We start from the raw sequence: 26,333 nt of genomic DNA on the forward strand, positions 1-26,333 counted from the left end.
GCCGCAACATCGTGTCGTTGGTGCGGAGGGGGAAGACGTGTCTTCGTCGGAGGCGGCTTCCGATTTGGTTCTCGTCGTGCCGCCGAAGTAGGGCTGGTTTAGGATTAGCCCGATGATTTTTGATGGTGAATGCAGGCCTGCATCAAGAATTTAGTAACAGTTTGTGTTAATAATGATACTAGGTGTATGATGTTAAAGGAAAGTTTAGCAAGGAAATATCGTGTAAAACAACAATCAAATGCACGGGATTGCTAGTCCCGTGCTTTCATTTCTTGTTCAAACTATACGGGACTAGCAGTCCCGTGTAGTTCGAAAATGAACTCCGCTGCAAAACCGACCCTTTTCTTCTGAAAAGGGTCAGTTTTGCAGATTCAAAAACGAATAGGTCGATTTTGCTATATAAAAATGAAAAAAAGGGTGCTTTTAAAAATTTGTCCTAGAAGTATTATCAATGGATGTGAAATTATACTTTTATCCATCTACTCCTCTATACAAATGGGAGAAGCTAAGATTTAATATTCATGCTACAGTAAATATTACTGGAAACAGGACGCTATAGCAATTTTTTTTGAAAAATATTACTATAGCACGTGGGAATACTCTAGGATTTTTGAAAAAACCTATGGCACAGGCGGGATATTGGAGTAATTCAAAATAATAATTCAGTATTTAAAACTGGTATTACTGTAGCAAAAAAAAAGTTTTGCAGAGTGTTCACACTAGTGAATAAGAATAGAACAAAAATTTCACATTCATTCTAAATAAAAAAAAATAGTGATTCCGCTATCCCATAGTTTAAAATTTTAGAAGCAATAGGGGTGATTTCCTGGTTCTGATAATTCCTATCAACCGAGCACGGAGCATCCCCCTTAGCCAAAATAAAAAGGATATTTAGGTCGGGTAAGATATAATACACACAGAATTCGACCCGTCATAGCCCTAAACCACCAATTACTACTACGCAGTAGGCATACGATACGAATACGAACTTAAAAAAAGAGGAATGTCTCTTCCTCTCACGATATAATAATCCATCTTCCGCCAAAATTTCATCTTTGACGGCATGGCAGCCCCGCAAGACGATGTATGCATCCTCCCTTACCCCCTCCCCCCCTATTTCCCCTTCAACTGTGGTCGACGAACATTCATATTTACTAATTTTATTTTGTATTAATGATGGTTATGCAGATTCGGCTACAATTCATTGAAGAATTCAGAGAGAAGTGTGCAAAAGGGCTATATCTAACCCGGAAGTTCCAATCCCTGGCCGGTCTAAACAAGTGGGTCGAGAGGCAATATTCGGATCGCAATACAGATTTTTTAGATCTCATAGAGTCGATTACCTCGTGCTGCTCCAATAGCGAAATTGATAAGGAGGTATATACTTTATATAAAATGTGATCCCTGAAGAACTGGGATGGTGTTAATTAATGGAAGACCCTCCCTCTTTTTTTTTTTTTTGAAATTTGTGTACAGGTTTATGGATCAACGGGGGGAAATGTATCGGTTCTCTTTAGGGATCAATTCAAGATTCCTGCAGAAATTAGAAAGAAATTTCAACCTGTGTTGGAAGGCACTCCTCCGGTAGTACTAAATACTAACATCCATCATAAAAGCTCACATCAATTTTTTTTTCTTAAATTATACTCGCGGCGATCTGTTACTTAAATAGAATATTGCTGTAGGAAGTAATAGATGCTCAACTTCGAAAGTTTGAACATGATGCATTGGAGATTGTTAATCAGGCACGGGACAAGGTTTGCATCTTCTTCTGATAGGCTACATCTAATTTTAATTGATCCCCCAGTTTTGTTTATATCAATTATCCAACCTTTTTAGGCTGATAAAATCATAGGAGGACTGCGAAAAGAGGCTGAACTAAGCCTGCAATGTGATACGGACCTTTTGCTTTTGTTGCTCAATAAGGGGGACTACTATGAAATGGTATGTGCTGCACATGCTATCTTGATTTAGTATATGGTTGGTCTTGTTTTTCGTCTAGTGATTTGCTGGAGTAATTACCCTCTACCGGCAATAATTTGTTATTGAGTCTTCACACCAACATAGAATCAGTTACTTCTAATTTATTTTGCTCTTGGTATATTTTGAAATCTACTGTATCCTTATTTAGCCTTAGCATAATTCTGGAGTGCGTCTTTGTTGCCATGGCAAATCATCTCTTCCTCTTTGTAATCTTCCTTTTGTTTTGATATTGTCACGGCTTACTTCCCAAGATATAACAGTGGCAAGACTTGACTATTTCGGCAGCGTATCTATCAGGAAAGAATGCCCAAGCGTCACTAAAGTTACGAAAGTATATAATCCATTATTAGATTTGTGGAAACCATATAATGTCTATAGGAATTAATCTAAATAATACTTACCGCTATCCAATGTTTTAAATATAGGTCGTTTTATCAATTTATCATTGATATTTGGGGTTTGGCCATGGCCGATACGATTTTTGTAAAAATTTATCGCATATTAATTTTGGTCGATTTGCCTTGATATATCAGTGTAAATTTCTCCCTCGAAGACCTCTTTCGACCACCTCTCTTGAAGACTCTCTCTCGATATTTCGTTAAATGTGCTTAGATTTTATTTTAGGATATTATATTTTTTATGCTGACCGATATAACACTGATTTTTACTCTTTATCCCCAATATATCCTCAATAACTGGGATCCGATATGAATTCTGGTTGTCCGATATATTTTTGATAACCGATGTGTAAAACCTTGCCACTATCTCATCATTCAACGCTTAGTGCACAATTTATATCAACAAATCTACTTAACTGTTATCCCTCCTATGTTAGCCCCTTTCAACCTAAACCTACAATTCTCCGTTTGTTTGCAACCCCTTTCCTTGCCCAGTGGCCACATTCCCTTCCCCCACAAGATGAGGAAATTTTCAAAGATGAATTTCGGTCATTATTGGTTAAAGGTGAGAGTTTTGATTGAAGGCAAAGAAAACCATCGCATTCCCTCTCTTTGACTTCGATGAAATTTTCTCCAGCTTCAAGGCGTAGTCATTTGCTATTTATACGGGCTTGTGACTTGTGAAGGATTGCAAATGGTTTTGTTTATGAAATGTTGCAACTTGTAAGGAGTTTAGTTATGAGTTGATTTTTTTTAGAATTCGGAGTGGAATTTTGGCTGTCGGTAAATTGAGTTTTAAGAATACTTTTGTTTAGAAGAATATTTGTTCTGAGTTTGATTAGCAGTGATCGAGTTCAATTGCATGTTACCCTTGCAATTAAACACTACATATTTGTGAGAGAGATTTTGTTTAGTGGTCTATAGATGAAAACAACCCCAAATAAAATATAGTCATAATAGAGTTAAGAAAAGAAAGAAGTATTCAGAGGGACGTGTAGTCTAGCCTTGTTATGGTGCCCTCCCTATTTGTTGAGTACAGACATAGAAGAGTTTTGTTGGGATTAGTTGGAAAGGTTGGACCATCTCTTTCACCAGTGACTTTTCCGTTGTACACTCACTGATGAAGATGAGGATGTCATGGATGATCCCTTGTCCATCTCTCACTAAAATTGATTTTATTAAAAATAGATAGTTATAGAGAAATAAATTTATAACATGAACCACTAGAATAGTTGGTATATTTCATCAAAAGCTAGTTTTATCCAATGTGTGTTAACTAACTAACAATCTAACATATATCCAGATTTGGAGGGTAAATTTGGAAATAAGGATGATTTGAGGGGTATGTATGTATAAACCTCTGAAAGTTAATCTCCAGTGCAGTAGTCTTTCTCTACCACATCCATCATTAAATAATATGAAAAATCTGTGACTCCCCATCCTGATTTCATTGCTGAGCAAAGTACCATTACTCAGAATATTTAAGTAACCAATTTTGGATAGTCAGGATGCAATCTAGAAGTGTTGCGAAAGGAAGAGGGTATAAAAATAAGAGCATCTACTAAAAAGAAAGAAACATTTAGCAAGTTTTTCTTACAAAGAACATCATTTTGCATCGTATACATTTGCTTTTCTTACTCACAAAATGATATACATTTACTGCAACCTTCTTATCCTTTCAGTTGTAGAAAAATGTTGATCTTGAGAGTCTCGAGTTTCTTCTTTGACACACACCCTCATAAAGGGCAAATATTATATTTGGTAAGGGAGTTGAGAGTCTCGAGTTTCTTCTTTGACACACACCCTCATAAAGGGCAAATATTATATTTGGTAAGGGAGGGGATATTGATGTTTAAGAAAAATGTACCTCACATGGAACTAGATTAGTTCTCAACACTTTCACGGTACCATAAATTTACCATTACGACATGCTTTTGCCACCTTATGGTTCTGATTCTTTTCCATTTTGCTGAGAAACTGCTTTAGTTATGTTGATATTTGATACGATTATGGCAATGCTTTGGAAACCTTTATAAGTGGTGTTGTGTGATCTCTACATTACAATTACAACGGTTATGTATAAATTATCTAACCACCTTTAGTCCTATTGTTTATACTTTGAATTTAATTTGGTTTTAATGAGAAAGATTGAATTTTTTTGCATTTAATCCATCAGAAGAATTCTGGTGCACTCAAGAAAGTATGTGTTTTGAAAGGCCGTATAGACTTTCTTCTGCATTGCTATTTTTTGTGTAAGTTTCACTGAAATTTTATACCATTTTAGAGTGTGCTATATATAAATTTGGTGATGTTGATAAAATCTTTGTTTAGACTTCTCAACTCTTAGATAATAACCCCCTCTATTGTTTTTTTCCCAGATTGATTGTTTTTTGCATGATGTAAGAGCCAATCGTGCAAGAAAAATGAAGAAAATACGCAAAAACCAAAATCTTGAACGTTCATTGGTAAGTCTTCATTAATACAAGGTGGAAGTCCATAATTTGTTGCACTGTAGGAGAATAAAAATGAAAAATTACGGGTGAAAGTCAGGAAGGAGTGCTTTTAACCCTAAAAAGTTTAGTTGGTGTTAAGAATATTCTCTATGTTCTATTTGTCTTTGTAGGATCTGAAATAGATACACTAGAACACTAGAGGGGGGGGGGGGAATAGTGTTCTTTTAAAATTATTGCAAAGTAGATAATAAATTGCAAAGAAAAATGGCAATCTCAGAAATTTGCAAACACAAACACAAGAATTTTATACTGGTTCCACCAATCCGGTGTACATCCAGTCCCCAAGCAAATCCTGCTTGAGAGTTTCCACTATGATTTTGAATAAACTTACAAAATTAAACGCAAACCTGACCAATTTGCAAGTCCCTGCAAATTGCAACACCAATTGACAAACTCCTTGTTAATTTGAACCCCAATCTCTAAGCCAAGAGATTAACCCTCTCACAACCGAGAGAAAACTTGTTGTAACAATAACACAATGATCCTATAAGCCTTGAATGTGTATTGAAGTGCAGCAGTGGCTTAGAATGCTTTTAATCTCTGTAAAATTGCCTAATGATTTGTTTTTTATGAAAGTATATAGGCAATTTTAGAAACTCTTCTTTTTCAGAAAATCAGAATGTTTTTTACTTGAAAAATTGTACAAAGATCAAAGCTTATGAGTATATATGCATGTCCAATTTTTCTGAACAAATAACCTATATATAGCCCTTGAAAAGACAAGATTTTAAAGTTTAAAAACGTTTAAAAACGGCCAAAAACTGTCAGATATTCAAATTCTGAAAACTAAAAAACTATCTCTTGTAGTCGACTACTGTAGTCATTAGTCGACTACACTGAGTTCAAACAGACTCTGTGATTTCAGAAAGTGTTCTCAGTAGTCGACTATAATGCTCATTGGTCGACTACACTGAAATTTGATAGAAACTTGAAAACTGATATTTTCCTTCAGTAGTCGACTACTGTAGTCATTAGTCGACTACACTGTAAAAAGACAAAAACTTATAAATTGGAATTTGAGTTCAGTAGTCGACTATAATGTTCATTAGTCGACTATACTGTAAAAATACAGAAATTTATGTTTCTGTCAAACACCTCAGTAGTCGACTATAATCTCTATTAGTCGACTATACTGTAAATTGACAGAAACATGTATTTGAGTTCTATACATGAGTAGTCGACCACTATACTAATTAGTCGACTACTAAGGTCAAAAATTCAGTAAAAATAAGTTTTTATAATTAAGATTAAACTATTATTCTAATGGTTAACATAGGGGATTTTTATAGTTAACCAACACACTAAGCCTGTGTTAGTGTGTTCTAAAATTGTGTGTGTGTGCGTGTGTGTGATCAAGGCTTGTACAAATATTCTAAGTAAAGAAAAAAATCAAATACATTATCTTTTGTTCTTCATTTTCTTCACTTCAAAATGCCTTGATATCCACTTGCACTTGTACAGATTCTGATATTGAAATCTGCATATGAAAGTTAGTGCATACACAATATAAATTGTTATCATCAAAATACTATCATGGAGATATGATATTCAACAATCTTTTGGGTTGAAATGAATAAGATAGGGAATGAATCTTCATGGTCATTTTCTGTCCAGCTCAATTTTTAGGTGTTTGTCTTGCATTACCCTCCTTCAGAATGTGATTCAGTCTGCTTGCCCACATATGAATTCTTTTCAATCATGCATCTTGTACTATCTAATATTTTTTGAGGTGTCTGTTTTGCATTGTTTTGTAGTTTTAGAAAACTCAAGACTCAAGAGTTTACTTCATCCGTGGTATTGCAGGCTTTAAAGTTGCAATATATTGCAAAAGGGTTGCCCCTCGAAGTGGTAAATACGTATTTCATTGTATGGAGTCGATTATCTAGCTTGGAGGATGCATTTGATTCGTTATTCGCTGCAACATCAAGAAATATTCAAAAGCTACAAAATACTACTCGAAAGCTTTTGCTAGTTCAATTGGCAGAAAAAGATTATGAGGTTATATACGAGTACATTAATTTCTCACGAAGTAGGCTTTCAGCTTAAGTTGCTGACACTTTTATCTTTTTGCAGCTTCTTACCTATATCGTTAAAGCCGAACTTGATCTCCGTGGCAATGTAGAGAATTTCCGTGAAGATCGTGAAAACAAAGTGTATAGTTTATGTCGAACTTCTTAGGTCAATACATTTCATCAAATCGTAAGAGAACAAGATAATAATTGTCCAGGAATGGACATAGCTGAAAAATATGTTCTTCTTTTAACAAAGGAGCATTGTGCGAAGGTATGTACTATCAGATAAATATTGTATCAATTAACTTTCTGTTATCCAGCAGCTGTCACCAACACATATATAATAGAAAATTATTTCATTTTTCCTTATCAGATAGTCTTCTCTTCTGTATTCTAGACTTCTTTTTATGTCCATCTTGTGTGCATATTTATCTCCAATTAAATGTTTGAGGTAACTGCACTTTTGAACTTAGAATGTCAACATATAGGAGTTTGTATTCACCAATCTTCTCGAGTACAAATAATTCATCCTTTTATCTTGATGATACCCCTTATATCTGTCTGCAATCATTTGGTACGCATCATGTTTCAGACATGGAGACTAGTGCTGAATGGGTGAGAAATTGTTGCCTAGACTTAGTTTCCATGGCATCGGAGAAAAAAAAGGGAAAGGATTTTTGGGTTTACTCCTAACCTACAACTCCATCTAAAACTTGATTAGGATATTTTCTCCTGACGAGCTCTAAAAGTCTGACTCGACCCTTGATCTCGGCAACAACCTACAATCTAGTTACAAATTCCGCACCATTCCTAGCTCCGCAACAATCATGAGCGTGATGATGATTGGGTAACAGGCGCAAGCTCGCAATGTCGGGGGCAATTGGATTCTGATTGGCCAAGGGTCCGGATCTGATCACTTAAGGATTATGGATCTTATTGCAGAAGAGTCTGAACTAGGGTGGATCTTATTGCAGAAGATTCTAAAGGTTGAAGATTGTAATAAGTGGAGGAGTTGCTGAAAGAGTCTTGGAACAAAGGGTGAGTCTATACATGTACCTATTGATGAAGATGATGATCAAGCTATGTGCAGAAAGCATGACATTTAAGGCTTAACTTCAAATTAGGATAGTTTTAGTTTTCTTTCCAACTGAGTTTATTATTATATAACTATATATTGAGGATATGTATAATATTTTGGGTTAGATTTTATTTATCTCATGTCTTCTTGAGACATCTGCTTTGCTTGTTCTCCACAGAAGCATGGAGATGAAAAAAGGGGGTAATTTCTTGTTGCCAATGACTATAATCAGTAATTTGATTTGATTGGATATTAACATCATTCTTTATCCATGTGCCCATGAATCTCCTTTAGCTCCATTGCAAATGGACTTTAATTTGGACTGGCTGAAGTTGTCTACGAACTAAAAGGAAGGTTCATAGATGAACTTTAAAATGACTTAGAGAAAGATGTAAATGTGAACATGTGTTACTTTTTTTGTTGGGGGGGGGGGGGGAGGGGGGGGGGGGAGTGAACTAAAAGAAAGGTTCATAGATGAACTTTAAAATGACTAAGAGAAAGATGTAAAGGTGAACATGTGTTACTTTTTTTGTGGGGAGGGGGGGTGCAGGGGGGGGTAGTTGCTCTCGCGGCCCTTATGAAAATGGAGGACCAATAGACATTTTATCCACCTCATTAACATGGTTCCTTTTGTAATTAGTTTATCGTCAATTGCGCTAATTTCCTCATTTATGGCATTGATTGTTATAAAATCTTAGAAAAAATAGATGCATTTTGAAACTCAGCTAGTGAAATTTTCTAAATCGGTTATCCCTAAACAAAATCCTTCAATTGTTCGCTGTTAAATTTGTCTCATTTTTAATTAGCTTTTCATTGTAGTTGTTAGATCTGCTTGATATTAGGCTGCTGTTTAATTCTTTAGACGTAGACACATGCTTGGAATGCAAATATCAGTCCTGTTATCGATTTTTGCAGGTGGATGCAGTTCTACGTCAAATAGCGTTGTTCGAAAATGTCCTTCTAGGAGACTATCTTGTGTGGAAGAAGTGGAAGGACACAGAGTCAAGTTTAAAATTGCCGGAACTAACTTTCCCTGATTTTATTTTAGAGCCTTCAATATTGATGCAACAATTTAGGGAATCCGTGCAGATTGAATAGCATGTAGAGTTGGGGCTAGAAGAGGAACTAGATCTCCACTGATCAAAGGTATTTATTTTATTTTATTATGGCTATGTGCATGCCTTATTCTATTTAGAACATGAACATCCATTATTTGCGCCTGAAGGGAGAAAGGAAATAGTATTATTACCAACACAGTGTGATGTGGTGAAGACTTTTCAAGAAGTATGCGTTTAAGAGGTTTTGACATCAATCTTTCTGGATCTGCTTGGACCAAAATATAATATTTATTCTTATTGTTATTGCTTCTGGTTATGAGCTTAGCTTAATATGAGCGTGTCCTGAGTGAGGGATTTATGGAGTTGGGCACTGGATTCTGCATATATCTTTCAATGAAACGCCCTATACCTCACCTGATAAGTGCAAAGACAATTTGCAAATCTATGGAAAGCGTAAAATTAGAATAATGATAATTACACTACTCCTTCCAACACTACATCCACACTGTAAGCAAGAAGTGTGGGCTCCCTTGATAAATCACATATTTTCAAAATAGTTAAAAGAGAATTGGACCCCACAAATTTCTCTCGTATATTGTAGTAGTGTAGCAGTAGTAGTGTAAATATCCCTATTCTAAGGGGTGTTTGGTTCACCAAATTTATAGAAACTTTTATCGAAAACGTCTTACAATGACATTTTTGTAATTAAATGGTGTCTATAGGTTTCCTAAAACTCATTTGGGTTTACAAAATGTTTAAAGAGATAGATTTCTATAAAGTAAAGAAAAGGGGTATATTTAGTAGAAACCCACTTCCTCAGGAAAAGGAGTGACAATCTGACAAAACCCACTTTATCCCATTAAAATGTTACCCTTTTCTTTACTTGGTGGACACCTTTTCCTCTTTTCTTCTTTCTCAAGTGAAACAAACAAAAAAAGGGGAGAAACATTTTCTTATTTTTGGGCTTCCTTATTTTGTGCTTTTGAACCAAACTAGGAAAGGTACTCAAGATAGAAACCCCCAATTTTTGACACAACCGAAATAAATTTCATAAAAATTTGTAGAAAAACTTGGAAACTAATTTTTGTCCACTTCTCCTGTTCCTTTTTTTAAATGATATTCGAACCATACATGCCCTAAAACTAAGAGAAATAGGATGGCATAGCTAGGCTTTAATGGTGTAAACTACCAGTAACTTTTTATAACCGGAAGAAAACATGGAAAAACAGGAATTTTTTTAAAAAAAATTGTAAAACAAGTTTACTCTTAATAGGCGATGTTTTTCTTGACAATTACCATAGTCTATTTATTTACGTGCAACAATAACAGCCATACTGAAGCATCTACAAGCTTATAATTATGTATATGTTAGATATCTCACCATTATAATTTATAAGGCCCTAGGAGATAATTTTAGTGATCAAAGATAACAAAGAACATTTTAAGATTCAATACTCTGTCCTTCAGCTTGATTTGCAATTTCTACAAGAACCGAAGAAAGAGAAGCTTAAAGTATGATTGTGAAGAGGCATATTAGAGGTTTCGAGCTAGTTTTAAATTTAGTTTGATACAGGTTTTTGATAAGAAGGGAAAGCGATAGAATGTTGGTAAAAATTGTTTGGTGAGAACTTCTCAACTCAAATTTTCATTCTACTACCCCATATTACATACTACAATGCAAATAGATGGCCCATAGGCCCAAAAGCAATTTGGGTCACAATATAACAATCTCCACCTTGAGACAAATTGCGACCAAACAAGCTAAGCATAAAACTAACCCAAACAAAAACATACATAAAAACACAACTAGCATAAAGTAGCAACAAACAAAGACAACTAGCAACAAACTAGAAACAAAGCACCACCGAACTTGAGCAAAACTTAAACTTTGCAATTGGAAGAGGCTTAGTGAGCATATCGGCGGGATTTGACTCGGTACCAATCTTCTTCACGACAACCTTCCCTTCCGTGATCACATCTCGAACAAAATGATACTGAATGTCGATGTGCTTGGTCCTCTCATGGTACATGCGATCCTTCGTCAAATGAACGGCACTTTGGTTATCACAATATATCGCAATAGGACCCTCAAATGAAGACATCTCTCCAACAAAAGCCTTGAGCCAAATAGCCTCCTTAATAGCCTCGGTAATTGCCATATACTCGGCTTCGGTGCTTGAGAGTGCAACGGTTGATTGAAGTTGAGACTTCCAACTAATTGCACATCCTCCAAAAGTAAACACATAACCGGTCAAAGACCGTCTCTTATCAAGATCACCCGCAAAATCCGCATCCACATAACCCGTTAGATTATCATTGTTCCTTCCAAACTCCAAATGAGCATCAATGGTACCCTTCAAATAGCGGAAAATCCACTTCACCGCTTCCCAATGCCCTTTTCCGGGACAAGAAAGATACCTACTTACCACACTAACGGCTTGAGCTATGTCGGGCCGAGTACACACCATCAAGTACATAAGACTCCCAACCGCACTTGAATATGGAACTTTCTCCATATAGCTCTTCTCATGATCGGATTTCGGGCTCATGTCGGCGCTAAGCTTGAAATGCATCGCAAGAGGAGTAGACACAACCTTTGTCCTTTCCATACCAAATCGGCGTATCACCTTCTCGGCAAAACTCTTTTGTGAAAGAGATAGTTTCCGGTTGGACCGGTCCCTTGTGATCTCCATGCCAAGAATCCTTTTGGCGGCCCCTAAATCTTTCATCTCAAATGCCGAACCAAGTTGCTCCTTCACCTTTCGAATTTCTCCCAAATCGGAGGCCGCAATCAACATATCATCAACATAGAGCAACAAATAGATGAACTCATCACTCACTAGCTTTTTGAAGTAAACACAACTATCATAGCTAGAACGGTGGAAGCCAATACTTACCATGAATGAGTCAAATTTCTTGTACCATTGCCGCGGGGATTGCTTAAGGCCATAAAGGGACTTCTTCAACAAGCAAACATGATCCTCTTTTCCCATGACTTCAAAACCCTCCGGTTGCTTCATGTAAATTTGCTCTTCTAAATCACCATGCAAGAAGGCGGTTTTCACATCCATTTGCTCTAACTCCAAATCCTTCATTGCCACAAAAGAAAGCAAAACTCGAATGGAGGTATGTTTCACTACGGGAGAGAACACATCATTGAAATCCACACCTTGGACTTGACTATACCCTTTAGCCACAAGTCTTGCCTTGTATCGAAAATCCGCGGGATTTGAGCCATCAATCTTCCTCTTAAACACCCACTTGCAACCCACAATTCTCTTACCACTAGGAGGCTTCACAAGAGACCAAGTCTCATTTTGTTGCAATGATTGTAACTCTTCATTCATAGCGGCAACCCAATCGGTCGCATTCTTCGAAGAGATCGCCTCTTTGTAACAAGATGGCTCGTTTGAATCCAAATCTTCGGCAATGGACAAACAATAAGCATAATCGGAATATCCATATCTTGAAGGTGGCCGGATTTCCCTTCTTGTGCGGTCCCTCGCCAAAGCATATGGTTGATCTTCTTCTTCCTCTTCTTCGATATGAGCATCATCATGATGTGACGTGGCCTCATCACCTTATTGGACCGACACTTCAAACTCCACCTTCTTCTCAAATGTCTTGTCCTCCTTGGTAGTTGGCTCGGATGCTCCACATTGTGTCTTCAACATAGTCGATTCATCAAATGTAACATCCCTTGAGATGAGGGAACCTTGGACATTTAGCGACACCATAATTTGCTTACCCCTTCACATTCATAGGATACCACAAGACGCACTTCTTCGCCCTTTTGCTCCAACTTTCCTTCATTCACATGGAAATAAAGGGACAACCAAACACCCGCAAGTTTGAATAATCGGCCGGCTTACCGACCACACTTCTTCGGGTGTCTTGCCACTCAATCGAAGTGGTAGCGAGATCGATTCATCAAGTAGCATGCCGTGCTTATGGCCTCGCCCAAAACTCCTTACCCAACCCGCATTGGCAAGCATACACCGAGCTCTTTCAAGTAGTTTGCGATTTGCCCTTTCGCCAACACCATTTGTGTGTGGAGTGTGTACAACCGTCTTATGACGAACAATCCCTTCGGCCTTACAAAGTTGTCAAACTCACGTTGCAAAATTCTAAACCATTATCGGTCCTCAACCTTTATTCACTTCCTTCCCGTTTGCTTTTCCATAAGAGACTTCCATTCTTTGAAGTTTTTGAACACTTCACTTTCTCTTTTAAGAAATATAAACCAAAGCTTCCTTGAGAAATCATCAATAAAAGTGAGCATGTAACGGGAGCCATTTCCTCTAGATGGAACTTGAGAGGGTCCGCCAAAGATCCGAATGGATGTAGTCAATGTTCCTTGGTCGAATTGAATGGCCGTCGAGAAGCTCAATCTCTTTTGCTTGCCAAGTACACAATGTTCACAAAACTCCATATTACCGGTGCATTGGCCGCACAACAAGCCTCTCCTACTCAAAATGGTCATTCCTCGCTCGCTCATATACCCCAACCTCATATGCCACAACTTCGTAACATCCGCATCCGAGGTAGGAGCCGCAATAGCCGCCGAGCCCGTGACCGTAGAACCTTGCAAGAAATAGAGAGTTCCAACTCTTCTTGCTCTCATGATTGTGAGAGCCCCTTTTGACACACGAAGAACTCCACCTTCACTTTGGAACTTGCATCCCTTTTCTTCTAAAGAACCCAAAGAAATTAAACTCTTTGTCAAAGCGGGTATGTGTCTCACACCCGTCACTCTTCGGATCTTGCCATCATGAAACTTGATCTTTACCGAACCAATCCCTTCAACCTTGCACAAATTGTTATTTCCCATAAGCACTTTACCATCCGTGGGCTCATAGGTCTCAAACCAATCTCGATTAGGAGTCATGTGTTGTGATGCACCCGTATCCATAACCCAACAATTCTTGTCATCAATGTTGGTATCAACCACACACAAAGTATCCATCGTGTCACAATTGGCCACATTGGCCTCTCCCGAAGAAGCACCTTTATCCGCCTTTTGTTTGTTTGTCATGGGAAAAGAGGATCAGAAACAATCGTAGAATGTGTCCCTTCTTCTTACAATAATTACATGTGAGATTCTTGTGTCTTGACTTGAACGGGTCCTTGAATATTTCGGGGTTTTGTCCTTCGACCTACCCCGATCAACAACCAAACCAACGCCTTGAACTCCTTTCTCCAAATTGGTCATCTCATTATCAATATGTAACTTGGCTTGTAGATTGCTCTTCACATCCTCAAGAGTGATTTGATCTCTACTATAGATCATCATGTCTCTAAAAGCCTTATAAGAAGCCGGCAATGAGCACAACAACAATAAAGCTTGGTCCTCATCCTCTACCTTAGCACCCAACTTGTCCAAATCATTTAATAATGATGCAAACTCCGAAATATGATCGGAAATGGATGTACCTTCAACCATACGAAGAGTGTAGAGGCGCAACTTTAACCGCAATCGGTTGGTAAGAGACTTCTTCATGTAGATACTCTCCAATTTCTCCCATAAACCCTTGGCGGTCTTTTCCGAAAGGACCTCTTGTAGTGTTGAATTGCTCAAACACAATTGGATGGTCGAAAGAGCTTTATCATCCATATCAAGCCACTTCTTATCGGTAACGGCTTCAACCAACTTATCTCTACCATATATGGCGCCCTTAATTCCAAGACTGGACAATATGGCGGCCATCCGCACTTGCCAAAGTGCAAAACTCGTTTTCCCATCATACTTCTCAATATCAAATTTTCCATTCATCTCCATTCACAAATGCCAATTTAACAGCTTCAGATTTAATCAAAAGCACCAAACAACCCCAAGAACGAATATCTCGTGCAATTTGAACAGTATTGGGCCAAAATGAACAGAATCCCCAATATAAACTCCCCAGAAAAACGAACAGAAGCACGGTTGCAAAATCCCCAATGTATAACCCAAAGAGTCCAAGTTACCGATGCCGGAGTCGAAGGACCAAAGAGCGGAGGAGGATCTGATGCCGGAGTCGGAGGGCTCGAGCTCGTCGAAGAAGCTCGTCGAAGATGAACTCGAGCTGGACGAAATCGGAGTGGAGGGCTTCTCGCGGGATGACGGCGAACCGATGAGGTCGAGCTGCTACTCCGATCTGGACGAACCGAGCTGGACGAAGGACGACGAACTGGGGCTGTCTCGAGCTTGACGACGGCGAACTCGACCTAGGGCGACGAACTCGAACTGGACGAGGGCGACGAACTCGAGCTGGTGTTCGACGGCGACGATGAACGGGATAGTTTTAAATTTAGTTTTGTTAGGGTTTTTGATAAGAAGGGAAAGCGATAGAGAGAAAAACGATAGTTTGGTGAGAACTTCTCAACTCAAATTTTCATTCTACTACCCCATATTACATACTACAATGCAAATAGACGGCCCATAGGCCCAAAAGCAATTTGGGTCACAATATAACAAGTTTGATACAAGTTTGTTAATTTATCCATGCTTTATTTCATGTTGGTAAAAAATTTCTGCTCAAGTAATACTAGTGTTTGATAAAGTGAAGTTTAATATGGGGAACTTTTATTGAGAATTCTGCTGATGCAACTAAATTGATACAATATTTCTTCTCTCTCTCTCTCACATATTGATCATCATGATATTACTTGGTTATATGTACCTGGTTTTTCCCTTTTTACAATATTTCTCTCACATATTAATATCACAATTGTCCGAAACCCATAATGGGTGAATAAAGGACGAAATTCCAAAGATAAATACCATAAAGATCAAAATATTAAAGGATGGCTGTCATTAGCCCTAAAACCTGCATGTCCCTAATGGATGGAACCCCAAAGATAGCGACTAATGCACAATCACAAAGGTAAAATGCTTGAAACCCTAGATGAAAACTAACTTCCCCAGCTAATTTAACATAGTAGATGTTAAGATCCTCTAAACCTCGTGTATTCAGAAATTGATATGAAAATTAAATTCACTCACAAAACCTTTCAACCAAATATTTCAAAATAAAGTTTGTATGACATCTAAAACCATGAAACTAATAGAATCTGAAGCTTTCAATAAATGCAATATTCACAACCATGTGTAACTACAGAAAATGTGAATAATTCCACATTGGCTTATACCTTAAGATGCGTGCTTGTCAATATTACATCTATTATATTGTAGACGCAATGATGCATCCCATCTTTTACACAACTATCGTTTATGTGATTTAGTTCCACGTTGGAAGCATCTGGTTTCCTTTACAATCATGATATATTTCCCTGGTCCAAAGCTTTTGTATGGGTTTTCCTTGAGTTCTTTTTGGCTATTTAATACGTGAGAGGCATCTTTATATAAACATTCATGATGGTCAATGCTTGGCAATCATATGAGAACAATGAAAGCTACCACGACCATCAAACATGTACTCACACGGGATAATTCCACATGCTGCCTACTTATTTTCTTTGGGATAATAGAAAGTAGTTTAATCAGTACTCATAGAAGTCTAGCATTTCTTAGTCTTTTCTGTTTTTTTAAGCTCTGTGGACGACTTCTGAGGTGTTAAGACAAAATTATATGCAAAACAAATAACAAGTGTTACATCTTGATTATGTTTTGTAGTTAGATGCAGTAACTCTCTCATAATAACCCTTTCCTTGGAAGAGTGCAATCAACATTCTCATCCTGGCTTTACTAACCTGAACTAGAGATGTACAACGTTCTCTAAAATTATGACACTCTCCTTGCAAGAGTGAAACAACACTCCGACCATCCATCCCTGCATCAAAGGTTTCAATCTCCCTCCGTCCCTCCTTATATGTATGATAATAATGAGTATACTTGGTACCAAGTGCCAACACAAAATTTGGTGCTGGGTAGTGATGTGACCACTTTACATCCACCCATTTGATGAGTGAGCAAATAAGTGGGGACTGTTTTTAAGTGGAATGAGAATAAGTCATTTCACTACCACGCACCAAGTTTCTGCTTGGTGCCAAGTATGTCCATTATGCTCTCGCGCACACAGATAAACACACATATTTATACACATAGAGAGATTAATGGGTGTCATTGTATATGAGGGAATCCCCTCGTTCGTATGACATATGATACCCATTAATCATTATATATATATATATATCGCATCCATTTTTTAATTATATATTAAATATTAATATGCATCATATCTATATATATATATATATATATATAGCTAGTATTTATGATATTATATATATATATTTATATAATATATTTATATATATAATATATATATATATATATATAATATATATATATATTATATCATCATTATATTCATATTTAATATATTTTATATATATATATTCATATATTATAATATATATATACCCATTAATCATTATATCTATATATATATCGATCCACTCATCTAATAATATATACTATATTATATATTATATAATATATATTATATATATATATATACTATATTATACTATATATATTATATATATATATATATATATATATCCACTCATCTAATTATATATATATAGTACATATAATTAAGAGTGAGTGCCATTCGATATATATATATACTATATATATATATATATATTATATTTATATATATATTATATATATATATATATATATAATATATATTATATATATATATATATATAGAGAGCAGAGGAGAGAGAGAGCAGAGAAGCAGAGAGAGATTTAATGGTGGTATCTCTGTCATTTTAGGAGCGCGGATTTCTCCTTGCACCTCTAAAATCACTATGATTTGAGCGACTTTATGGATGATCCGTATCCGTTTGAACTTGCATCTACATATTCTAAAACTCCAACACCCCAAGTTTTGGGGTGGAACCCGTCGTCGTTTGCCCTTCATCCACTCGTTCAATTTAACGCGTTTTGAATGAATAGAAACTTTTCACATGGCTTCGACTGGTAGGGGTCAAACGGACGACTGCGATTCACCCTAAACTTTGGTCCTGTTGTGGGTTTTTTAGAATATTGTTTAGATTAAGCTTTAACGAGCGGCATCATCCATAATGGTCGCTCAATCTACTTGTTGATTTTAGAGGCGTCAAGGAGGAATTCCCCTGCCTATGACAAGGATACCCATTAATCTATATAATATTTTATATATATATATATATATATATAATATATATATATATATATATTATATATATATACTATATATATATATATATATAATTAGTTGAGTGGATCGAGGTAAATTGATTGCATATAATGTAGTCTTGGAGACGCTCTCTTAGATTTAATCTAAGGTGTGATCTTTGTGTGTGGGGAAAAGTGTTTCTAAGGTGATACCTTAGACTAAATCTAAGAAAGTGCCTCCAAAACTTTATTATGTGCAGTCAGTTTACTCGATTCAATTCATTTTGATTTATATGCCTTAGATTGTATACAAACAAAAAAATTAGGCATAATGCATTAAGTGGTTTATGATAATATAACTACCGAGACGCTAAAAAATATGTGTTACGCATCATGATTTTTATTTTGTAGATGTTTTAAACATTTAAATCATAATGAATGGAGCTGATTATTTATTGGAATAGTCTAATCCTAGGATCAAGAGACGTGTTTCCTTTGATTGGATATAAGGTGTCACATTAGGAATACTTTTTCCTATGCGCATGCATGTGATCGTGTTTGTGTGTATACAGTGTTCTCTATGTATAATAACCCTCTCAGCAATAGGGAAACAACACTCACACCTTTCATTGAAGGGTTCAATACTTTGTTGAGATCTTGATGTTTACGTCCACATATTCTTTCCATGAAATAGTTTGCTTATTCAGTCATGTACTCACTACTCAAAAGTATCTTTATATACAAGAACATCATGAGATCACCGATTATATAATTACTTTTTTATCGCTATTTTTTGATTCAATAAATTAACAGTGTTTTGGCACCGTCTCTCACACCATGCACAACACATGCTCAAAATGGATGTTTATTGGTGGCAAAAATGATAAATGAAATTATGGAGACATGCAGGGACTGATATCTTTGTCTTAATTGAGTTTTTTTTTTCATTTTTAATTGTTCTTTTCTCTGAAATTAATAATTCTGCTTTTCGTGATAGATTTTCAGTTGCAAGATTATTGGACTTTTGCCACAGTGGCTGTTCGAGGGTTGTGATTGTGCTCATATGAAATGCATGTTGGAATATCATTAGGCTACATAGTAATGCACAACATAATGAGCCGTTATAGGTGCACATTGTCTTGCCATAGCATAACTTATTTAAGTATGCAAGATTGGAATTGTTGGAAACTTGTGTTCGACCTTTTTTTTCGGGAAACACTGTTTTTATATGAACCTAGATGCTGTTAATTTATAAAAATTGCAATCTTGAATAGCAATTAGGATGCAGGTGCAGTGAGAAACTTGGGTCTTTTTGTACTAACGGACTTCTGAAGGGTGTGGTCTAGTTAACTCTGAATGCTTGTGCTCGATGCTAGTTGAATCTACCCATCTTATTTATTTGCTAACATGAATAGTTTGAAGTTGAGTTGGACTAGCATTCTGTTTTATGTGTGTGTGTCAATATTACATTGTCAAGACCATGGGAATAATAGCTATCATGACAGTCATTGCACCCCCAGAAATTATCCTCAACCATTTCTTCCTCCACATTATCCATCTGCAAGAACCAAATGACATTAACATGTGTAAATTGTGCATAAATAGGAAGCTACATAATCATATGCAATACCAAAGTTAATGAGCATGCAAGTACTATCTATAAATGGATTTTAATATACCAGTAATTGAAACTGAAAATATAAACATTAACCAAGACTGTGATTTGTATGGTATGGTTAAATTTTTTTTTTTTTGCAAAATCTAACAGTTATTTAAACGTTAAAGAAAATTATTAATTATCTACAAAAACTATGATTATCTCTTGCATGCATAAGCATTGATAACTACTTGAACTTATGAATTTTTTCAAATTTTTTTTGTTCCCTTGAAGGGAATTGGTATTCTAAGCGTAACTGAACAACTTTTGAGATTTGGCGTTCACAAAATAGTCCAATATCTAATAAGTTTGTAATATAATTTGCGTACATCAAATATTCATCCTATCCACACATATAAAAACAATAAAACCAAAAGACATCAAAATAGAGTGTTAACTCTTTATTCAAAGGATGGAAGAAGGCTTACAGATATGCCAGAAATGTAGCTGAACTTGTGGAGTACTATAAGAAGATGCTGGGCAACGCAGTGAACACAACAGAGCCAGATCCTGCAATTATCTCTGATGGCCCTATTCTCACAGACTCCCATAGAAGTACTCTAGGATCTCCTATCACCAAAGAAGAGATTAAACAAGCTGTATTTGCAATTCCTGGTGAAAAAGCCCCTGGACCTGATGGTTATAGTGCATCCTTCTTCAAAAGTGCTTGGGATATCATTGGTGAAGACATGATTAAAGCTGTGCAGGAAATTTTCAAGTCTGGTAAGCTTCTTGGCTCTCTCAACACAACAACCATCACATTAGTTCCTAAAGTTCTAAATCCCAGCTCACCTTCTTATTTCAGACCAATTTCTTGTTGTAATTGTGTCTATAAAGTGATCTCAAAAATAATGACCACTAGAATTCAGAAAGTTATATGGTATATAATTGATGATGCACAGAGTGCCTTTGTCAAAGGAAGGATTGTCTCAAATAATATCCTACTTGCACATGAGCTTGTCAAGCATTATGGTAAAAGTCACATATCTCCTAGGGCTACCCTCAACATAGATTTGAGGAAGGCTTTTGATACAATAAGATGGAGCTTTATCAAGACCATGCTAACAGGTTTGGGATTTCCAGCTAATATGGTAGGATGGATTATGGCATGTGTAACTACTACAAAATTTTCTCTATCTCTCAATAGGTCACTGCATGGATACTTTGAGGGAGCAAGGGGATTGAGGCAGGGTGATCCTTTATCATCATACTTGTTTGTTATTGGGATGGAGTACTTGTCCAGGAGGTTAAAAAAACTCAAAACTGACACTTTGTTCAAATATCACCCTAAATGTTCTGGCTTGGGAATAACTCGCTTAATCTTTGCAGATGATTTATTGCTATTTTGCAGAGCTGATATGAACTCAGTTAGTAAATTGCATGGTTGTCTTCAAGATTTTAGCAGGGTATCTGGTTTGGAGGCAAATCCAAGTAAATGTGCTGTGTACTTGGGTGGAGTTGAAGATAATATCAAAGGCCAGATCTGTTCTCGCCTGAATTACTAAGAAGGCTCTCTACCAGTTAGATACTTGGGGATGCCTCTGATTTCTAAAAGGCTTACTCATCTAGATTGCTCACCATTGATAAGAAAAATCTCGGAGCAGTTTCAAAGATGGCAGAACAGAAGGAAGCTATCATATGCAGGAAGAATTCAATTGATTAAATCTGTCATTATAGGGATTCAGAATTACTGGACAAGTAACTATGTGCTACCCATCAAGGTTCTGCAAAAAATTGATAAACTTTGCTCTGATTTCTTATGGAATTGCAAGACACATCTAGTCTCTTGGTGTGATATATGCAAAGACAAGAAGATGGGAGGTCTGGGTTTATACACTACAAAGGATTGGAACTATGCACCTGTAATCAAATTGCTATGGATGATTTTCACATCAAAAAAGATATATTGTGGATCAAATGAGTGCATGAAAAGTATATACACCAACTGGATATATGGCAGGTTCAATCAAAGGGAACTGGTTCTTGGATGTGGAGGCAATTACTCAAAGTAAGAGATATGGCTCTTAGAAAATTTGGAGATAGAAGCAACCTGCAAAGAACTATGAATAATTGTTATGTAAATGGAAAGTTACAGATATCAGCTGTATATAAAGCTCTGACCCATTCAGGAACACATGCTACATGGTCGGATACAATTTGGGGTGGCTTACACTATCCTAAACATTCAGTTATTTTGTGGCTAACCACCCTCTCCATGCTACTGACAAAGGGCAGATTATGTAGGCTGAGAATGCTAAATGAAAACCAGTGTATCTTATGCTCAGTTCAACAGGAAACATGTAAGCATCTATTTTTTGAATGTTAGCATTCAGCACATATTTGGAATGTAATAATGGAATGGTTAGACTACTCATGGAGATCATGTAGCTGGGATCAAGTTATGAACTAGTATATTACAAATCTGAAAGGAAAGGGATTCATGAAGAAGATAAAGAGAATGGCATTGTCGGCGACTGTATATTGGATTTGGATGGAAAGAAACTTGAGAATCTTTCAAGGGAAGCTCCATACACCTGCTCAGTTAGTCAGAGAGGTGAAGATTTCTATCTTATCAAATGTGCTAAATGAAGAAATTCCTGAACATATAAAGGAAAAAATAGGGAAAATGTAAGCTAAATAGCTTGATGAGAATCTGTTTTTTTTTTCTTGCCAGAGATGAACTGGTGGAGCTTTGATGTACTCACACTTTTAATATTTGGGAGATGAATAAAATTTTATTTCATTGACCAAAAAAATCACGAAACAAACAACAAGACTCCTTTTTTATGGTAAAAATCATAACTTTATATTTTAGATGCGACATATAATCTTCATAGAATCATAGATTACCAAAAATATATATATTTTTAGGAGAAAAAACAATTAAATCAAAGTGACTATACCTTTCAAATGGGGTCGATTGAACGATTCAAGTGTGAGAGAGAAGGCAGATCAAACACAAGCAAACCAAAAAAGTTGAAATACACCAACTGTATGGCTGGATTTTTTGTATAATAGAAGAAACGGATAGCAGATCAACATAACTTTAGGGTTTCTGATGAAAACCCACAAAATTTCCTTTTTTTTGGTTCAATTTTTAGGGGATTTGATATAGGGTTTGGAACACAGAGAGATCTCCAATGGAGGCGGAATATTGGGGGGGGATATAATGAGAGAGATGTTTTATCGATTTCCAAAACTTCCCACCAGAAAACCCACTAGCCTCTTTCTCTAATACTTTAATATTAAAACTCAACTTTTTAGTCCTTTACAGCCCAGTTATGCTCAAGTAGCTCAGAATTAGGTACTCCTAAAAGTATGACGTGGTAGGGGTTTTAAGAAAGTGTTTCTATATCTCATTGGGAGAACCAAACACAAATTTAGGAATCCAGTTTGAGCTACTTTCCTTATTTTCTGTCATTGACGTGTTCTGTAGCTGTCAGATACTTTCCAAGTTTTCCTTTGTATTCCTCGTGACTAAACAAACACTAAAGATATGTCTTTACTTGGGGGCTGTAAAGTTTTATGAAAGAAAATGGAGGACTAGTGATAAATGTACTATAATTTTTCTACTACTTTGGTATCACTTACAAAAGAGTAATGACTATTTTCAAGTAAGGTCCCCAATCAGTATCAAAGTAGTACACAAAAAGGTGGTATGCTTACAATTTTCCTAAAAAAAATATGATGTCCATGTCACTTTTTTCTATACTAGTTTCCTTTTCTCTATTATTCCTTAAATAGTTTCATCTGCAGTGTTTTATTAATTCTTAATTCTATACTAGTTTCCTTTTCTCTATTTTTCCTTATAATAGTTTCATCTGCAGTGTTTTATTAATCTTAATTCGATACTAGTTTCCGATTCTCTGTTTTTCCTTATAATAGTTTCATTTGCAGTGTTTTATTAATTCTTATATCCTTAAAATAGAATCATGTGTCACATTCTTAGTGGTTGATCTGAATTCTTAGTGGTTGATCTGACTCCGTTAATCTGACTCTCTAGAAAAATTGTTTCCTAAGTTGTTGATCTTTTTTTTTATGGGAAAATGGGAGGAAACCATGGTTGATTATTTTCTACCCCCATTTCATGTTTCTTTGGTTACTGAGAAACCAGCAAGACAGCCCCTAAAGTGTAGGTATATGCATAGGTTATATTGTAATAATAAACTAAAGAGGAAGAATACAAATAGAGAATCATCAGGTAATGGCTATCAACAGAATTTATGCACCACCACCAAATCATATCCAAGAAAACTAAAGTGAAAAGAAACATATGAAACCTCTAGGTCATATCCTGCAGATCAATCGCTATGTTCATCTGTTGGTGGTGAAGCGATAAAATCACTCAACTCGAGCAAGCTGTCCACATTGGACTCCTTCAGCACTGATTTATTAAGCAGCATTAATCTGTTCTCGTTATCTTCCTCTTCTAGCTCATTCTGCGTCATGTCAAATTTGACTTTGAATATCTTCTGAATCATGTCCGCACCCTCCCCTATCATCGCGTCCCCAATCGTCATGTCCACTATAGATTGGCAAACCAGATCGGATAGCCTGATGATCATCAGATGATCTGCAGCCTAGCATAATCAAGAGAAAATACTATCTAATAAGGATAAAAATCATATGCTTATGACAAAACAAAAACTTACTAGACATAAACCCACAGGGCACCAAGATTAAGAATCCAGTCTGAAAACCTTTTAGCAAACCAGATCGGATAGCCTGATGATCATCAGATGATCTGCAGCCTAGCATAATCAAGAGAAAATACTATCTAATAAGGATAAAAATCATATGCTTATGACAAAACAAAAACTTACTAGACATAAACCCACAGGGCACCAAGATTAAGAATCCAGTCTGAAAACCTTTTAAGATACATACTTGATTAAGTGCCATTGCAACAGAAGAAACATATAAAGACTAATAAGATCTCGCATTTCTCTACTTCTACACTTCACCAAAATTTATTCAGTTCCAGCTATTCATATGCCGTAGAATTTGCATATAAAAGCGTACATGCATACTAGTAAAAAAACATTTATTCATATTGCTAGCCATCTCTCAGCAGCTTCTCCAATAAAAGTCACAAAACAAACAACAGCACATCAAACTTTAGCAGAGTGAATTGAGTTGCAGTTGTACAAATACATCAAATGTTCAAGCTTAGTTAAATTACACCCATTAAAAAAACAGATTTCCTACAGATTACTGTAAAAGAAGAGCTCGGAGCATGCTTATCTCCTCTGGCCCTTTCAAAATCATAATCAATAATAGGACAACAATAACCTTGTCACGTACAGAAGAGATATGCATTATATGTGGAAACAATAATAAGAAAAGCCGCAGCAAAACATTTTAGATTTTGAAAAACTAGATCTATTAGGAAGATATCGCCCAGATCATTTCTTCCGCAGTGCTTACCATCATATAGAAGTGTTGTAGCCTAAGTTGTATGGGGATGGGACATGGAAAATTTGGTATGGGGACATAGCTGAAACTCAATAGGATATAATCATAATTCTAAACTAAAACGACCATTTCAAATTGCAGCTCTTAAGGCTGAAATAAACTCGCCCCTTATCCCGCAAGTTGTAGAAGTGGATGTAAAGTGAAGGTTATATATCCAAGAAATGTATGACGAGTGTTTTAAATGAAACGTGCATTGTATAATGTGTCAATAAATATATGCATATGTTTAAGGAGTGTCCAAGAAGTTTTGGGATCAAGTACCGGTACAACACATGTCGTGTATGAGTACGGCTCCATATTAGAAGTACCCATGTAACATAGGCTATAGCAGTGTTGGCATAAATTACAACAGCAAAATAATTAAAATCAATATTATTGGGCTGCTAGAACTGCTTAACATCTCATGATCTATAAGCTGATGTGCAGAATCAAAGAGGTTGTTGAATCCATTCTCTAACAATGAAATATATAATACAAAATCATATTAGAAGAAACTGAATAAACGTCAGTTACCAATAATGTTGTAATTATATAAAACTTTCCTTCTATTCCAATTCAGTTCTAGGCCTCTAGCTACAAATTCAAGGCATTGCAAGGGACTGTTCAACTGTTAAAGCTCGAAGTAGTACATGGTATGAAGAAGGATAGTAATAGAGAGAAAAATGCATTTCTTAGAATTAAAAATCAAGCATTATTATGAATAATGTTGTAATTATATAAAACTTTCCTTCTATTCCAATTCAGTTCTAGGCCTCTAGCTACAAATTCAAAGCATTGCAAGGGACTGTTCAACTGTTAAAGCTCGAAGTAGTACATGGTATGAAGAAGGATAGTAATAGAGAGAAAAATGCATTTCTTAGAATTAAAAATCAAGCATTATTATGCTACAGGAACAGACTGGTACCTTTGTGATAATTGCAGGTGAATATGTAAACTGACATCCATTTAAAAATATATATGTATGAGATACATATGTCACGAGCAATTTGGCGAAACATTTCATATATATATATATATATATATATATATATATATATATATATATAT

General features: G+C 36.0%; 2 protein-coding genes across 4 annotated transcripts in view; one reads left to right on the plus strand and one right to left on the minus strand.

Moving 5' to 3' along the window:
* Positions 1 to 19,412, plus strand: part of LOC109833625 — an 86,448-nt gene extending 67,036 nt beyond the window's left edge. For 2 of the 3 annotated variants that reach the window (XM_020401366.1, XM_020401368.1), the window contains 3 exons: positions 7,073 to 7,177; positions 8,900 to 9,130; positions 19,152 to 19,412. In XM_020401366.1, coding sequence (XP_020256955.1) covers positions 7,073 to 7,177; positions 8,900 to 9,082 — 288 coding nt within the window. In that variant the 3' untranslated portion in view covers positions 9,083 to 9,130; positions 19,152 to 19,412. The remainder of the gene's footprint in view (positions 1 to 7,072; positions 7,178 to 8,899; positions 9,131 to 19,151) is intronic. The other variant, XM_020401367.1, reaches the window with a different exon arrangement.
* Positions 23,943 to 26,333, minus strand: part of LOC109833626 (SKP1-like protein 1B) — a 10,284-nt gene continuing 7,893 nt past the window's right edge. The window contains exon 2 of the mRNA XM_020401369.1: positions 23,943 to 24,391. Coding sequence (XP_020256958.1) covers positions 24,113 to 24,391 — 279 coding nt within the window. The 3' untranslated portion in view covers positions 23,943 to 24,112. The remainder of the gene's footprint in view (positions 24,392 to 26,333) is intronic.

Source organism: Asparagus officinalis, chromosome 3 (assembly GCF_001876935.1).
Source record: "Asparagus officinalis chromosome 3, Aspof.V1, whole genome shotgun sequence".
Taxonomy (NCBI): Eukaryota; Viridiplantae; Streptophyta; class Magnoliopsida; order Asparagales; family Asparagaceae; genus Asparagus; species Asparagus officinalis.